General features: G+C 48.9%; 5 protein-coding genes across 5 annotated transcripts; 4 read left to right on the top strand and 1 right to left on the bottom strand.

The window, feature by feature from the left end:
- The first annotated feature begins 34 nt into the window (after positions 1-34).
- Positions 35-1,072, top strand: B0J16DRAFT_69252 (S-adenosyl-L-methionine-dependent methyltransferase). The gene has a single exon (XM_046134309.1). It carries the CDS (start codon positions 209-211, stop codon positions 1,046-1,048), a length of 840 nt encoding a protein of 279 aa, XP_045986919.1. The 5' UTR covers positions 35-208; the 3' UTR covers positions 1,049-1,072.
- B0J16DRAFT_69251 (HAD-like domain-containing protein) lies at positions 1,073-2,267 on the bottom strand. The gene is made up of 2 exons (XM_046134308.1): positions 2,054-2,267; positions 1,073-1,900 (listed from the first exon to the last, which is right to left on the bottom strand). The coding sequence occupies exons 1-2, from the start codon at positions 2,102-2,104 to the stop codon at positions 1,097-1,099; spliced, it is 855 nt and encodes a 284-aa protein (XP_045986918.1). The 5' UTR covers positions 2,105-2,267; the 3' UTR covers positions 1,073-1,096.
- Positions 2,268-2,396: 129 nt separating this feature from the next.
- Positions 2,397-3,924, top strand: B0J16DRAFT_69187 (uncharacterized protein). The gene is made up of 3 exons (XM_046134307.1): positions 2,397-2,608; positions 2,672-2,709; positions 2,768-3,924. Exons 1-3 carry the CDS (start codon positions 2,582-2,584, stop codon positions 3,633-3,635), a joined length of 933 nt encoding a protein of 310 aa, XP_045986917.1. The 5' UTR covers positions 2,397-2,581; the 3' UTR covers positions 3,636-3,924.
- Positions 3,925-6,473: 2,549 nt separating this feature from the next.
- On the top strand, positions 6,474-10,189 carry B0J16DRAFT_380904 (uncharacterized protein; the record flags this gene model as incomplete). The annotated part of the gene is made up of 3 exons (XM_046131114.1): positions 6,474-6,582; positions 6,637-8,746; positions 8,803-10,189. The coding sequence occupies 3 exons, from the start codon at positions 6,474-6,476 to the stop codon at positions 10,187-10,189; spliced, it is 3,606 nt and encodes a 1,201-aa protein (XP_045986916.1).
- A 2,027-nt stretch (positions 10,190-12,216) lies between these two features.
- On the top strand, positions 12,217-14,679 carry B0J16DRAFT_69169 (uncharacterized protein). Its single transcript, XM_046134306.1, has 3 exons — positions 12,217-12,440; positions 12,502-13,356; positions 13,413-14,679. Exons 1-3 carry the CDS (start codon positions 12,355-12,357, stop codon positions 14,521-14,523), a joined length of 2,052 nt encoding a protein of 683 aa, XP_045986915.1. The 5' UTR covers positions 12,217-12,354; the 3' UTR covers positions 14,524-14,679.
- Positions 14,680-16,537: the final 1,858 nt, after the last annotated feature.

Below are 16,537 nucleotides of genomic sequence, written 5' to 3'. Positions count from 1 at the left end.
TATGAGAGGAGCCAGCCAATCAAACAATACAGCTACAGCTGTGATCGGTTGAACAAACCGCCAAATACCTCAATCCATCAAAAGCAGGGATCAACTAGCGTCAATTATCGTTGTTAATAATTATCTCATCTCCCTCACTACATAGCTAGTCACCTATATCCTTCCCTCAATAGCATTGTGATAGTACTATTATAACTGCCTTCCCACCATGTCCTCAGCTGAAAGTCAAGTCGGCAGCGCTCAGCGCATGTACACTGAGCGAGCCCACAACTATGAAGACTCATGGCACCCTGACTACAGCAGGCGTTTCATGGAACTTGTTCCCGTTCATCCCGGCGATCATGTTCTCGATCTTGCATGCGGGACTGGCCTAGAAGCTGTCATTGCAGCAAACCAAGTTGGCGATGAGGGAATTGTTATTGGCGTTGATATCACCGAAGCAATGCTTGCAGAGGCACGCAAGAAACTGGATCAAAATGAGATTTTGGCTCGTCGCATCAAGCTTGTTCAGCACAACGTCACCGACCTGTCTGGCTGTCCTCATGTAGCCAAGGGCAGCTTCGATCTTATCTTATGCTCGAGTGTATTTGTTCTCTTTGAGGACCCGGATAAGGTTGTTTCCCATTGGCGTGAATATCTGAAACCTGGGGGAAAGGTAGCTATTGATATTACCCACGAGTATAACCTCCGTGCGGGAATTTTACTCGAGAAAGTCGCTCGGCGACTGGGCTTGTCGTTTCCATCGAATCGAAGCTGGATCAAGTCGAAAGATTCATTTAGTGATATACTTAAGAGTCAGGGATTCATTGTCGAGAAAGCCGAGGGCTTGGAGAAGGTTCCTGGTCTGGGCTCGACGTTTCTCAGTCTGGATCAAGCGGATGAGCAGTTTGAGTTTGTCGTCAATGGACCTCTTACTGCCTCCATCGTTACGGATGAGTTGAGATACAAGGGAAGAGATTATTTCAAAGAAGAATGGAATAATGCTGCAGTAGATGGAAAGGTCGAGGTTTCTGATACCGTCTACGTCTATGTCGCCAGAAAGGCTTAATACAATATGCTGCCAAATGTCAAGTAGGCTCAACACAGCTATTTTAGCTCACATCTTGGCCTTAACCTTCCCATACTTGGGTTCAACAGGTATCCTTGGGTGATCGCCAGCTAGCTTCATTCCAGTAACCCGCTCAAGCTCATCAACAGCTTCAAATGCCCTGCCAAGGTTCACCTTAATCGTCCGCAGCCCCTGTTTCCGCGCTTCCTTGAGATTCTCCCCAATATCATCAAGAAAGGCAATTTCCTCTGGCTTAACTCCAGCGTCCCAGTTTCGACCTTTTCCGCGAGGTGACTGCGCATTGGCTTTGGCAAATTCGTCTACTTTGGCAACGGCAAGCTTATACATAGCTGAATCGGGCTTTCGAATTCCGACGTGAGCTGACGATACAAATACGTCGAATATTTGTCGAACAGGTTCGTCGAAAAAGTGATTGAGGTGAAGCTTGTGGCCAGGTGGGAAGATGACAGTGTTACTTAAAGCTGCTAGGATGAACTGTCCGTTTTCTCTGAGCTTCTTCAGTGCCGGAAACATCCAGGGGTCGGGGCTGGTCGATACGGTCATCATTTCATTGAATAGCCATTCTGCGTCGATAGTTGGTACCGGTGGTGTTTCTTTTGGAAGGCTAGGGGTTTTGCTTTGCTCTCTCTTATAAAAAGCTTCCCATCTTACTGGGTCATGAAGGTCTCGGCCGAATCCCTCGAAGAAAGACTTATCCATAGGTATTTCACCTTTCTCCAATCGGTGCCAAAAGCCGTTAGGGGCGGTTCGGGATATCGAGTAGTTGACCCATCCTGGAGGAATGCCCAGGCTTAACTCATAATCGAGGATGGCTTGGAAAGGCGATACAACCTGAAGAGGTCAGCAGGTGCAAACAAAATGAGATTCAAGGCAAATCTATTCTCAACAAATCTATTCTCAACAAATCCATTCTCAACAAATGAAAGATTACAAAGTTGAAAGGGCAATGACGGAGTAGCAGACAAAGGCTCCTTAATCACTTACACAAACACCACCAATATCAAACAAGAGGACCTTTGGCTTGCTGTCTGACATTATGATCGTTTTAACAGATTGAAACCAAAGTTGACTGAAATAATGAAGATGAACGATAGACTTTGATCAAATATTGTATAAATCAAGCTGTCCAAATGAATTCAAGATGTCCTCGAGATATACACCCCAAGACTCCACCGAGGCCTGGGGCATCCGAAGAGCCTCGGCAGATCCCCATTACCTTGCATCTGGGGAAGATAAGATAACGTGGCATTCACGTGACCTTTTTCTCGAGCTCGTCCCCAACCCAGGTCCCAGTATGAAAAAGAGTGCGCTAGTCCGTTTTTGGGTAGTTAGGGTTAAAGCACATTCACCAGTTGCACCTTCCATAATTTTATTCTTTGTTCCTCGCAACTCACCAAGCTTCTACACTCAAGTCGTCGTTGAGCCAATACCGTCAAGATGGTAAGTTGAGGCCTATCGCAGGGGAGTTCCCTTGCAAAGGAAACCCCTTGATGTTTTCTATTTACGGCAGAAATGCCAATTGCTCTTGGAAGAGTCACCGCAAGTTGCTTCGGAAGAAGAGCAAATCTGAAGCGCAAATTGCTGACTCGGGGATTTTAACAGCCTTTCCACAAGTTGGTGAAGAACAGCGCGTACTACAGGTGAGTTTTTGTTATTTCCAATTTTTTGCTTCTGAGAAATTTGCTGACAACTTTCCAGCCGCTACCAGACTAAGTACAAGCGCCGCCAGCAGGGCAAGACCGATTACTACGCCCGAAAGCGCCTCATCACCCAGGCCAAGAACAAGTACAATGCTCCCAAGTACCGCCTGGTCGTCCGCTTCACCAACAAGGATATCATCTGCCAGATCGTGACCTCTGAGATCTCTGGCGACAAGGTCTTCGTCTCTGCCTACGCCCACGAGCTCAAGGCCTACGGTATCGAGCACGGTCTCACCAACTGGGCCGCTGCCTACGCTACCGGTCTTCTCATCGCCCGCCGTGCTCTCAAGAAGCTCGGCCTCGACGAGGACTTCACTGGTGTCGAGGAGGCTGACGGTGAGTACAAGCTCACTGAGGCCGCCGAGACCGACGATGGCGAGCGCCGCCCCTTCAAGGTCTTCCTCGATGTTGGTCTGAAGCGAACCTCCACCGGTGCCCGTGTCTTCGGTGCCATGAAGGGTGCCTCCGACGGTGGTATCCTCGTCCCCCACTCCGAGAAGCGATTCCCCGGTTACGACATGGAGACCAAGGAGCTCGATGCCGACACCCTCCGAAACTACATCTTCGGTGGTCACGTCGCTGAGTACATGGAGACCCTCGCCGATGACGATGAGGAGCGTTTCCGATCTCAGTTCCAGAAGTACGTCGATGACGACGTTGAGGCTGAGGGTCTTGAGGACCTCTACACTGAGGCCCACGCCGCCATCCGTGAGGACCCCTTCAAGAAGGCTGAGTCCGACGCCCCCAAGAAGACCAAGGAGGAGTGGAAGGAGATCTCCAAGAAGTACAAGAGCAAGAAGCTCACAAAGGAGGAGAAGGAGCAGCGCATCCAGGAGCGCATCCAGGAGATCATGCAGCAGGATTAAAAAGTTGCTTTATCTCATTGGGTCACGGGCATTTGAGGATTGTTAACCTTTGCATTGGGTTTGGAGTTTCGAGGAAAGGGAAGATCCACAAAAAGGATCATACGAATGAATTAACAAAAATATACCTTCCAGCCAAATTCCATAGTTTTGGTGAAACGGCATCTCATCTAATGTTTCTTGCCAAATATTTTTGTGTGTGAAAACCCCCACTATGCTGTTTATAGTATAGTGTGGCAACTGTACGGATACCACCAAGTAAAATCTAATCTTTAAAGCCTGAACTCTTGGCTCATTGTGTGCTACAGGGTAAGTTCTGTAGCATTGGCTTAGGATCAATAAAAAAATGACTTGGATGAAATCCAGCAGCAGTGAGATCCCGTATATTCATCACATCAATCGAGGTTTTTGAGTTTCATGTTAGTATTGTGTTACTAGTTTGAATCGAGAAGGCATTGATTGGAGGCTGATATCGTCATCTTGCAAACGGTCAAAAGTCAATATTTGTTTGTGTTAGTTGTGACGGGAAGTATACATGTAGTAGCAGTTAGGTTTCTTCCGGGTGATTCGGATTACATATTCACAGACTACTGACCAGGAAGAAGGGGGGAAAATGCACTGGATTTTGGTGCAAATATTTGCGAGTTCGTCGTAATATTATCCCCTCTGACAGAATCACTTCAGATACGTGCGTTTGAGGTACTGGGTCTCGATCGCAGAAACAGTTTTGGCTCTTCATGGTAATCGGACAATAAGATCCGGAACTGAAGAGATGTTCCTTTCTATCGGAGACTGGTAATGCTGTGGGTACTGTATAATGGAGAAAGACCCTGAGAGGGTTGAGTTGAGCCTGAAAGCTGAAAGTTCATCTAAACAGCGGGTTGGTGAGTATTTCGAGCGACTCATGCCCTGCTCATTTCCGGGGACAGCAAAATTGGTGATCTCGCCTCGCCTCCCCGGACAGTATCTAGATCCCGCGGCCGGTGATGATTTCGGTGGCGCGTGCAAAGCGAAGAGCGAAAGGGGACCGGACGTAATGTTTTCGAACCGGCCGTCACTGTTGGCTCCGAAGCGGATGGACCCGATGGGTTCTTGACCATGAGCGAATGATGCAATCGAGTGAAATGAAGATCGGATGCATCCTACGAGATGGACCCTGCTTTGAGAGACTGAAATAAAAAAGGCCCACGTTGGTTAAGGGTTCATTGATTCAGTGCATAATGTCTCGGCGCATACAAGGGCCAACCTCGGCATTGATGGAGACTCACTGTACTAAGAATATTTATTTATTGTGCGATGACATCTACTGCCAAGAATTATGTCATCTCAGGGCCCTCTTAAGATTTGCAATACAGCACAAAACGATGGAGTAGGTAGCCTGAGTAATGATACCTAGGGCAAGTTTTCGGACTCAGGTCTCGAGAACAAAGCGTGTCATCTTCCCCTTGAGTAACGTACCTGTCACAAGATATAGTGTGTTTGTAAAAGGGCTGTGACGTCGTTTGTTTGTGCTTCGCTCATCATGGGCTGAGCCGAGGGGATTTGCATCATCGGAGGTTGCACCGACCATGGTTAATCTCTACCTTGTGCGATGCATATCGAACCTGTTCACCACTGTTGCATGAAGTCATACAGAGAAAGAGAATAGGGGAACTTATTTGTTAACTGGATTACCTAAACCATGTTCACTTCGTTATCGCCTCGTAGTTCTGGTATCCTACTCACTAATACAATCCGCCATCTCGTCTCTGCACTGACGTTCATTTCGATGCTAAAATTCCGTGCCCGGGTCCCAGGGCCCCGATAAAACCGGGGTCAGGTTAGGTCCAGTCGGTTCGGTACATGCGGGTTGAAGTTGAAGTACAGGTACCTACAGGGCACATATCCGACCGGCTACGCGACGGGCGGCTGTTGCTTCCCCTCAGATCCATCTCAAAAGCCTCTTTTACCCGTCCCGTTCAAAGACAAATACTCGTTTCGTCTTTATTGCATCACAAACTAAACTTAAGTTTCGCCTCGAATAATCAGACATTGTTTGGAGCATATCATAGGACCTCCAGTACTGTACTGTAACACTCGAGATCTTGTCGGACCCTGAATTCGCAGTGACTTATTTGTCAGGGCTGTCATCCTTGATCAGCAGGCAAGGTTTGTCCTTTTAGTTTCTTGGTCAGCAGTATAGCACAGTAATTAGGAGCCTGTTAGTCTTTTGCCTCCCGACTTCTCTTGTTCATCCAAATATGGAGGTACATTAGTGTAAATCATTGAAATGCTTAATGCCTTATTACCGATTGGGATTTCTGCATCGTAAATGTCCTGGACTTGCCTGTGCCTTAAATCAACAGCTCGTGACAAACCTCTACCCCGCTATTGGATATGTCATAATCATCGCCTTCAGTACAGTACCTAGATGATTCTACTCTCCCAATTCCATTTCATATCTCCTCCTCTTTCATCTTCCATCGTCATTGTTCCACCAGGCCGAGACCGCTCGCGCATAGTCCAGACCAAGCCCACTTCAAGTACCTGTACTTCGTAACCCGTTCTCGGTATTGGACTTGTTCGACCACCAGGTACCTTAACCTTGTCTAGCTCTTTACCTTACTGCCGACTATACCTCATCCAGCCCACCAAGCTCGTCTCCAGGATTCGCTAGCCATCCACATCCCATCACCACCTCACTAATCATTATCTCTCTGCCTCTACCTCTCTCCTCTCTCCTCGCTCGCCTCGCTCTCCTTTGACCGACTACAACATTGCTTAATCTGTATAAAACAATATCATCGGAATCACCATTATTTTACTCGAGTCTTCACCTGCCGTTGCGGCTCCCCTCCAACTATGGAGCAGGTTCATGGCGTTGATGTCAGCTGGATGACCCATGGCGCTTCTAAAGGCAGGTTCTTGAATCGCCACTCGCGCTCAATCGCCTCACCACGAGATGCGCGTCGTCTTGTTTGTCGTGATGGGTTCAATCAAGATCTGGAGCTAACACGTTGAACAGATAAAACTACTAGGAATTCACCACCAACCAAAACTCCCTCAGCAGCTCTCCCACGACAGATCCCCGGCGCAAACTCGAGACCGAAGTCACCGGCTTCGGCCCCTACAGAGAATGCTTCCGTAGACTCCAACACCTCAAACAATGGCCAAGCCACAACGCCAAACGGCTCTACTGCCTCTAAAAGGCCGTCGCGCTCGAATTCTATAGACAAGCAAACCCCTCCTGGTACTTCGCCTCACCGTCGCAATTCATGGTTCTCCAATATATCGGCCAAATTCTCTTCCTCCAGCACACCGCCAGCCCCCGGTCCTCCTTCGCCAGCTCCTATACCAGAATCGTCGCCGGCACCATCGCAAGATCCCGTCCCGCCAAAGCTACCCCATACGAAGAACGCCGTTCTACCGCATGCCGCGAAACCTGAAGGTGATGGACCTTACATACCAGCGCCACCCAAGAGTGGCCAGCCCGGATTCTTGGGCATGTTCCGTCGCCTCTCATCTTCCAACAGTGGCGCTCTTACACAAAGCGGAAAACTCGGTCACGGTCTTGTCGACAGGGTAGTTTTGAATGTGGACCAGCACAGAGAGAGATGTCCTATACAAGAGCTCTCTTGTGCCAAATTAAGAAGAGTTGCGTTTTGCGTAGACGTCGAAATTGCGCCTCAGCCCAGATACGTCGATGGTGATTCGCAATTGCCCAAGACAACCGACAAGGCACAAAAAAAGAAGTTGACGGAAAAAGGCGAGGGGGAGGCTCTTAAGAACCCAAAGGCTGTGGAAGAACAGAAAGAAACCAACGGAGAAGTAAAGAAAACAGGAGAATCACTGCCAAAGGAACCCGAAAAGGAGGGGTCTGAGGCTCCTCAGCAGACTTTGGACACGGTCAACGGCAGCCCAACTCCCCTCTCCGACAAAAAGGAAGAAAGTACTAAGAAGAAAGAGAAAAAGAAGAAGAGCGAGGAAGAACGCAAAGCCAGGAAGGAAAAGAAACGAAAACTTGCAGAGGCCAACGGATCCATTCCTATGGAAATTTACTATGATAGCAGCGATGATTCGGACAAGACAAAAACGCCCCCTAGTGCTCCTAGTGCTCCAAGTGCTCCAAGTGCTCCCCAGCCTACCAAGCCCCAGACAGCACCGACGACGAATCCGGTTCGAGTATACCGAAGATGTTGCCAGCTACGCGAAACACCGATTCTTAAGAAGATCACCGAACAGCTCACTGATACGGCCAACTATACTGCTTCGACTGGCACTGTCAACAAGCTCGACCTTACTGATTATTGGTTACAACTACCAGATCTTGTAACTCTGGGCGACTATTTAGCAATTGTTCCAGTCAGGGAGATATTGTTAGAAAACAGTGGTCTGGGCGATGAGGGTTTACGAGTTATTCTGGCTGGCTTGCTTGCTGCCAAGCGACCTGCCATAAAACGACGGAAACACAAAAACGACGATGAAGAAGAACAAGGAGGCGTGGTGGAGCGACTTGTTTTGAAGAACAATAAGATTGGTCCCGATGGATGGAAGTATCTTTCACTTTTCATCTATCTATGCCGGTCGCTCAAATTCCTTGATATCTCGCAGATTCAGTTCCCACGCCAGCCTCAAACTCCACAAAATGGATCGCCCAATAATGGAGTGCAAGTACCTCGAAGCATATCAAATATATTCTCCAAGGCCTTGGGTGAACGCCTAGGAGGATCTACACTCGAGTTAGTCAACCTCGGTCAGGCAGGCCTGACCATGGAACAACTCGGTTCGGTCGTGGACGGTCTAATACAGTGTGGTGTTAAACGACTCGGCTTGTCGCACAATCAGATCGATGCAGATGGCATGAAACACGTTGTCAGGTTCCTCACCGAAGGCCACTGTGAAGGTCTGGACTTGGGTGGAAATGATCTCGGTCAACATACCGAGGCTCTGGCTACGGCAATCGAGAACGATACAACTTTGTGGGGTCTGGGCATGGCTGGCTGTAACTTGACCCCTTCAGCGCTTTGCAAGATCTTGCCTGTGATGGTCAAGTTGCCCAACCTGCGGTTCTTTGACTTGTCACAGAACCCAGCTTTGTTCCAGTCAACCCCCAGTGCTGTTGGTCTCCTCAGAAGGTACGCAAATGGTTCGCCCACAAATGTGACCACACGTGTTTACTAACTGCACTTAGGTATTTGCCCAAGATGAAGGTATTAAAACGTATGCACCTGGAAGATGCTGCCATGACACCAGAACAAGCCATTGCAATCGTCGAAGTACTCCCCGAAGTGCAAACGTTGGCCCATATTAACATCACCAACAATGCCGAGATTGTTAAGCTTGCAGACGCAAGAACAGAAGAAGCACAAGAAGAAGCTTGCGCCCTCTACGCCTCTCTGCTTGCTGCAGCTCGTGTCTCTAAGAGCCTCATCTGCGTGGATATTGAGGTACCCAGTGAACATTCAGGCGAGATTGTCAAAGCCATGGCCAAGCAAGTTGTTGCCTACTGCTTGCGTAACATGGAGCGACTCCCCGATACCGACACTGGCGCGGTCATGGCGTCGACACTTGCCGAAAACAATCTGGAGGCTGGCGATATGAAGCTGCCACCATACCCCGATGTCCTCGCACATCTTGTCGGACATGACGTGCTGAATCAAGATGAAAGCGACGACGACAACAGTTCCGCACCCGACGAAGATTATGTCATTGGAGGTACTGGTGTGGTCAAGGCACTTGCTTGCTGTTTGAAGAACCGAGGCGATGAGTCAAGGAGACAATCTGGCGAATTCATCCGTGATATTGAGAATGGAGCAACAAGCCCAACAGCTACACCATCGGCGAACCTGTCAACAGGAGGAAAGGCCAAGGACATGTCGAAACACTTGTTGATGGGAGCTCGTAAGATTCGGGTTCGCCTTCAGCCGGCACTTATCAAGGCGAGGGCTAATTCTGATGATGAGCATAACCTGCGCAGGTTGACATTCTTGGATGACACCCTGCAAGGCATCATCAAGCGCTTTGAGGACGAGTATCCGGACACGCGCGAGGATACGACACCCCCAAGACGACCACGTGCTGGAACCAAGGGAACCGAGGAATTTCCTACAACCCTGCCTCTGGAGGACTCTGCAATGGCTCTATCAGACAACGAAGACGAGGGCGAGATCCATGCAGGCAAACCGCTTTCCAGGTCTAACTCTATGGCCAAAATATTGGTCGAGGAGGAAGGACGAATTCTTCGTGCTGGTCATCGCTTCCGTGCCGGGTTTATTAAGCAGGAGCAGATCGACCTGCTCAGCACAATTGACGATATCGGTTCTGATCCTAAACACGTGGGGATGCTTACCGAGATGGCCGAGGATATTGGCGGGGAGCTTTTGGAACTCGTCAAGAAGAAGGGTGCTGTGAGAGCGTTCAAGGAAGACAGAGATGTTGCGCTTAAGTGCATGGCGGCAAGCGACCCAGAACACTGGGATCGGTTTGTCGATGCTCAATACAAGTCCCGTGCCAACATTAGCATCCCTCCTGCGGCAAAGCAGGGAGAGGCGGCGGATGAGAGTGCAGTTGCTGATTAAAGTAGTGGATTGTGGATGGAAGTCATGAAGCTTGTCTTATTATAATTATATGTGGCCATAGCTGGTGTGTCACTGAGATTAGATGGTGTGTTGGGGATGGACGGACGAAGCCAATGCGTTGGTTAGGTACCATTTCCTGCTTTGTCCCTTTTTTTTGCTTTGAGCGGGGAGTTATGAATATCACCTCTTTCAAGAGAGAACTGGCTATACCGATTACCAATGCGTGGATGGGATTTCGAACAGGTGCAATGTTTTCAAGAAATAAGCAATCATCTCTGTGTCCTGTGACAATAGACGTTGCTTTTTGGATAAGGGGCGTTGCTTGGGCAGCTCGATAACTGTCCAGTGAGGTTTCTCGACGACGCCTTAATCTCGTATATCTGGGTCGATGTTTATTGAATGATTGTTTGTAGACCTTCGAATCTCTTTATTTTCGACCTATGTAACCTAATGAGTGGATAGGTGGTAATCATGACTGTGCTAGCTGCTGGGCAGGGCTAGTTGAGGTGGATTATACGGCATGGCCGGGATGAGTACTGAAGAGTATGGGTTAGATATGGGGAAGGAAAAGAAACGATCTCTTGCATGAGAGTTTTCAGCTGATCCATCGACTTCCAAGCCGAGATGTTATCTCATACTTTGTTTCTCCATCCTTAATTATACGAAAGAAGAAAGTTGACAAGATGGAAAGAAGTTCGTCGTCCTATTTGGTCCGAAAATCATGAAGTTTGGTTGGTCCGTGGTTTCCGGCCCTTAATCTGACCTGCAACGCGCGCGATCCCATACTTGGTGATCTGAAACACGATCTATGCCACTTTGGGCAACCAGGGGGGTCAACGACCTCTTTCTTTAGCCAAGGCACCTTCCAACGTCTACGGCCTCACCTTCATTAATTAATCTTCAACCTCTGTGCGCGTTTCTTTCTTTTTAAGTGTTTCATGGTTGGTCTATGACGATATTTCATTCGCCAGAAAAGGCTTAGAGCCCGCTTTTATCACCGTCTCGGACGCACCGTCTGAAGTCGATGCTTCTTTTTCAGGGTCGAAAGTGACAAGAAGGATTGGAATGGGATCATCATGATGATGCGCTCTCAGCTCAGGCCGAAGAGATGAGCCGCGTTGAAAGATCTGGTGCTAACTAACTAGCTCCTTACCTCGCCGTTGGGTTGGGCTGGATTGTGCCCAGAACTGTCATCGTCATTGGATTGTTTGATCTGCGTCTTAATGCAGGAGTTATATCCCATCCATCCTTGATGCGAAGAGGGTTGCTGAGCTGGCAATGCGAGGACAGCAAACAGTTGAACTCAACTCGATCGATTCCTGTCCTTCTGGTCTTTGACTAGGTACCCGAATCTCTGAACCCGAACCGTCCAAGACCTTGCGATGATCAATTTTGGTGCATTTCTTCCACATGGTCTGTGTCGAAGCAACGAAACGACCTAGAGCATGTACAAGTTAAAGAGTGGGTTGATGCTCACTCCATTTCTCACGCTCCTGATTTTATTTAGCAGCCTGGGCAGCCTAGTCTATCCGGGCATGGTCTTTTTTGCAATTATAGCTGATGTCGAAACAGAAGCACGTCCCTCGCAAGCGGATTTCCCGTTAACCTCCCGCAGGATTGATTGGCCTCAGCCTGTCCATCTCATTCATGCAAATGCTTGCAATGTCTCTGCAGGGATCCCTAGGGAGACGGGGCACCCTTGTTCACGAGCCAGGATCCCTCGACATCTGGTGACGAGAATCCGGGTGTCGTCTCTTATCTCTTTGGTCCACGACTTACTTCCATGCTTGCATTTCTCCCCTCTTCTTCTCGTTCTCTGTGGTCCTGTCCTTCTTTTCAGCTTATGCAGTCTGTTGACTGGCTTTGACGATTCGTTTCTTACATTCATTTACTCTTTATGTTTAGTCTGTCGTTTCCTTCTCATCTTTTACATACATTCTCGAGGCGAGCTGCGCTCATCACCGTAGCCCTTTTTCACTCTTTTTGACCAATCTTCAACTCGAATGCTCCTAGTGATCAACGCATCTTATACCCTCTGACTATTGACCAACGAACGAGTGTTGCAACTCATCTCCATCCTTGGCTTGCGTCTTGAATCAACTTTGCCACTTTGTGTGACAACCCTTTGAACAAATCATACCTCATATTCCGTCATCTTATAAGCCATGAGTCCGATAGAAGGGCCTCCTTCTACTCGGTCCGGCCGACCATGGGCTTGGGATAAGCCGGGCTCAGTTATGAACTTTGAAAGGTAGACTAGGCAACAGAAGAAAAGTCATGTCTATTCACGATAGTGAACTAACTCAGCTTAGTATTTCAGAAGAGCCTGGCTCATCGACGACTACACGACCCCCGACTGGCCGCACTCGAGGCTTCACTTCTTCTTCAGGACGACAAACCGTCAAATGGCCCTTTCACAGTTTCAGCAACTCGAGATCCTCCATCAGTTACGTTCGTCGCCCTTCCAACTCACGGTCCATTCCGCAAAGCTCAGGTTCTTTGCCTCGTCGTGCTGCCGGCAGCATCAGCCGTTCTGTCTCTAGCATCCTTGGTAGCGACATCATTCCCGATTATGTAGTCAATTTCATGCGGGGCGAGACGCCCGAGTCTCTCGCCCAAAGGCACCGTATTCCGGACAGCCCTGAGCCAGGACAGTTTCATCGCACTCCAACAGGTCATCTCGATATCTCACCGGACAACTCGAGGCCAGGCACCCCAAGAGCCGAACATGAAAAGATGTTAGTTGAGGAACGACCACTACGAACCAGGTCCCTCATGACAGGATGGAGAGGTGGAGTTGGGCTCAACATGTTTGTGGCCTTTCTCATTCTCGCAGCTTCTGTGACCTGTCTTGCCCTCGCCTCTGCGAAGGGGCACATGACAACCTGGGAGTCGACGTTGATGCAGAGCAATACGACCACAGTTGAGGGTATCTCTCGGGGAATTGTGGCTGCCGTCAACATTTTCGCTATCGCTCTTATCGCCGGAGCCAACTATGTAGTTCAAATTCTCAACAGCCCGACCCGCGCCGAAGTGGACAATGCCCACCAGAACTTTGAGTGGCTCGATATCGGTATTCCTTCGCTGCGAAACCTGTCACTCATCTCTTCGACTAGGGCCACGCTATCTGGAATCATGATGGCGTTTGCCCTTGTCTCTCAAGTGATGTAAGCAAGATACAGTGTACTGGTTGACGACAATAGTCATGGCTAACAGCTTCCAGATATAATGCCGTAATTATTTCAATCGAACAGTCTGACAAGTCTAACGCATCACTTAACGTTAATGGACCTCTGCTTGCCGCAATCACACTCGTCAACCTTGTTCTCATATTCACCTATACGATCGTTATCGCTCTGGCTCTCACTCGACAATCTTTCAATCCGCTGGTCACGCTTGGCGATGCACTTACTTCATTCCTCGCGGATCCCGACTACAGCACCCAGGATTCGTGCCTGATGACTAAGGGAGAGGTTAAGAAGGGCCAGTGGGGTGAGCGAGAGGGCAAGTACTGGTATTCCCAGTCGAGCTGCTGGTACAACATCCCTTCTCCCGGCCGATGGACTATTTGGGTCTTGACATGGATTATGCCTGTGGGCTTGGCAGCGGCTGCCCTGGCCCTGGGGGCTATGGAGAACCCAAAGCAGGCATTCTCGACATTTGGCAAGGCGGCAGTGGTATATGAGCTACCTTCAGGAATGTCGCGGTCCGGCCTGGCCATTGTTGCAGCATTGCCTCAGCTTCTTTTGGGCCTTCTGTATCTCTCAAGCAATGCGCTGCTGACACTATTTTTCCTATCCCATGAATTCTCGCAGTTCTCATCCCAGTTGCTTCCTTTCCGAGTATCTTCTGGTCAGCCGCTAGGTGCACAGACGACTTCTCTGTACCTTACCCTGCCTCGACCTGTATCCTGGATGCTCTTTTTCCTGATCACTGCCATGGCTTACCTCCTTAGCCAGGGTATTCTGCTCGTTTCCGTGGACAGTAGCCAAGGATCAACTACAGGCATCGGCTTCAGTCCCCTGCCTTTACTTCTGCTCCTTGTGCTTCTCGTGGTGCTGGCATCCGGAGTTGCTGTCCTATCGCTCCGAAAGGTGGATCCTCGGGGTGCCGTGGAGGGTGGAGCACCGGCCGGCAACCCATTGACCTTGGTAGGCGGAACATGTTCGGCAGTCTTGAGCGCACGATGCCACCGCGTACCGAGAGAAGGTGGTGTTGAGACGCTTGAGGTTCGATGGGGTGTTGTGAGAGAGGGTGTGGGGATGAACGCAGGCCATGCGACCTTCTCTGGAAGGCCTGTGGGAGATATTATGGTTGGAAGAGCGTACGCATGAAATTTATTTGATACGGAAGCCTTTGAGTACGGTTATTAATGTCTATATGGATGATATACCTGGCGTCTACTGGTTAAGCTATAATGAGGAAAAGTTTGGGTAGTCAAGCATTCGAATTCCTGTCTGTTGTTCTTTATTAATTTGAGACTGAATATGTATTCACTGTGTTGGTAACTGGTAACGTACCTAAGATGTTCATGGACAAGTCGAGATTAAATACCCAACAAAAATATTGACATCTGTGAATCTCCTGACAAGATGTGACTGATCGCCAGACTGGGGAACGATAATCGCCAACCTAGATAATCAAAAATGGGTCATGGGCTCATCAAAGATCAAGAGCGAAAACGAAACGAATCACTCAGAGGCCAGTCCAAAAGGATGGTGCCGGCAACAGATGATTTGAACCAAACCCCCACATTCGCTGCATCGACCATCAATCATGTAAGCATTGGGCAGCTTTGTTGATTATGAATTATTGGTAAGGATTGACTGGCGTAGCAGATTACTCATCCCTTAGCCAAGCAATGCGCGTCAACATAGAGACGCTCCAGATTCATCTCGACTTTTGACACAGAACAGAAACTTTTTGTTCTCGACCTTGTTGGATAAGGTCTAGAAGCTGCCTGCCTAGTAGGTTCGCTGGTTCGGTTAGACAGGGGTAAATCTTATAAGGATAAGCCACACTTGCCCCAACTAAAATGCGTCCCCATGCGTTGGTCATACGATTCAGTGCCACATCAGCCCAAAGGTCGGTCGTTTCTTACAATTAAGAGGCTCATGATTGGTCAGACATCACATTTTCCTTCCCTTTCGGGATCTCCTGCCTGCCCTGCCTACTTTTGGTTCGCTTCGGTTCGGACAGCACTTTGACTTGGCGGTGGTTACCTTGCGTGGCAGGCGCCTTCCTCCCAGGTTTAGGAGGTACCTCCCTTTGCTGGAGAGACCCGCAAGGGTACTTGCGGCAGTGTTGGAGCATTGTAGACAAGGCAGGTTCAGTCCAGGTACCAATAGACAAAGAAGGAGGACCTCCTTTTGAAGTGACCGACCTTGGTAGTACCTACTTAAACTCTCTCGCTCGACCCTTTCTTTTCTCTTCTTTGACCTTGACTTTACACAAATAACGTTCCATCCTTCCGCACTCACCACTTGGCTCACTCAACTACCTACAAACCACGCTGATCTCTTGTCAACTGCTCGATCATTATAATCACCTCGACTACCACTTACACACAACCAAGTCTTTCGCATTCAGACTTGCAATACCGTCAAAATGACTTACACCATGACTGCCCACCTCTGCAAGCAAATCTACGCTTCATGGCGCCAAGCCCGACAACCTTCTCCCGAACTGGCTCTGCCAAACCAGACTCCCTCGTCTCTGATGCGCCCTGCCTCTCGATCCCTTTCACCTCCCGCTCAACGCTCTGAGCGACGCCCATCAAACGCTTCAGACTCAGACTGGGCCCCAAACAGACGCCATTAAGGAAGACTCAAGATTGATTGTTTTCCTCACTTACGTTTTATGAAACGAGTCGACTTATTGCATTGGGAACACGAGCACGGAATCTGGCGCACATGATTTGTTTACGGAGTTTTCCTTTATCAGCATTCACATCCTGCAATTTTCTTGGAGACACTGGCAACTCTCTTCCTGACGACCCTTTCCAATCGGAGGGGAAAATTGGCAAACCCCCAACAAGAATAACATCAATGGGCCATCTCAGGCGAGATGCAGCAAAAACAGCCCAGAAAGGGTGGGGCTCCTCGCGACCTTCTGGGACCACAAGGTGTCAATCACGGCATCTCGTGCCATAATGGCATAATCCAGGCACTTGTAAAGAGTACAAAGTACTTCTGTACATGACTTGTATCCGGTTAACGAAAGAAGGAAACCCAACTTGATATGCGGGTTTGTCACTTTCTTTGGATTTTCAGGCACCAGAAGAGACATACAGCTGCAGACAGGGGAGCGAGTCTTTGTTCAGAAGCAAAGGTTTCTTTCCTCTTTTTC

Source organism: Fusarium flagelliforme (assembly GCF_020744385.1).
Source record: "Fusarium flagelliforme strain FIESC 12 MPI-CAGE-AA-0113 chromosome Unknown B0J16scaffold_2, whole genome shotgun sequence".
Classification (NCBI taxonomy): Eukaryota; Fungi; Ascomycota; class Sordariomycetes; order Hypocreales; family Nectriaceae; genus Fusarium; species Fusarium flagelliforme.
This window is presented reverse-complemented; position numbering and strand designations above follow the sequence as displayed.

Bases quoted from the DNA above. Each gene is read 5' to 3' on its own strand.
- B0J16DRAFT_69252 (XM_046134309.1), top strand. From the start codon at position 209: ATGTCCTCAGCTGAAAGTCAAGTCGGCAGCGCTCAGCGCATGTACACT.
- B0J16DRAFT_69251 (XM_046134308.1), bottom strand. From the start codon at position 2,104: ATGTCAGACAGCAAGCCAAAGGTCCTCTTGTTTGATATTGGTGGTGTT. The intron at 1,901-2,053 runs GTAAGTGATTAA...TGACCTCTTCAG, and splicing joins TTGATATTGGTGGTGTTTGT to GTTGTATCGCCTTTCCAAGC.
- B0J16DRAFT_69187 (XM_046134307.1), top strand. From the start codon at position 2,582: ATGCCAATTGCTCTTGGAAGAGTCACC. The intron at 2,609-2,671 runs GCAAGTTGCTTC...GGATTTTAACAG, and splicing joins TTGCTCTTGGAAGAGTCACC to CCTTTCCACAAGTTGGTGAA. The intron at 2,710-2,767 runs GTGAGTTTTTGT...ACAACTTTCCAG, and splicing joins AAGAACAGCGCGTACTACAG to CCGCTACCAGACTAAGTACA.
- B0J16DRAFT_69169 (XM_046134306.1), top strand. From the start codon at position 12,355: ATGAGTCCGATAGAAGGGCCTCCTTCTACTCGGTCCGGCCGACCATGG. The intron at 12,441-12,501 runs GTAGACTAGGCA...AACTCAGCTTAG, and splicing joins TCAGTTATGAACTTTGAAAG to TATTTCAGAAGAGCCTGGCT. The intron at 13,357-13,412 runs GTAAGCAAGATA...AACAGCTTCCAG, and splicing joins GCCCTTGTCTCTCAAGTGAT to ATATAATGCCGTAATTATTT.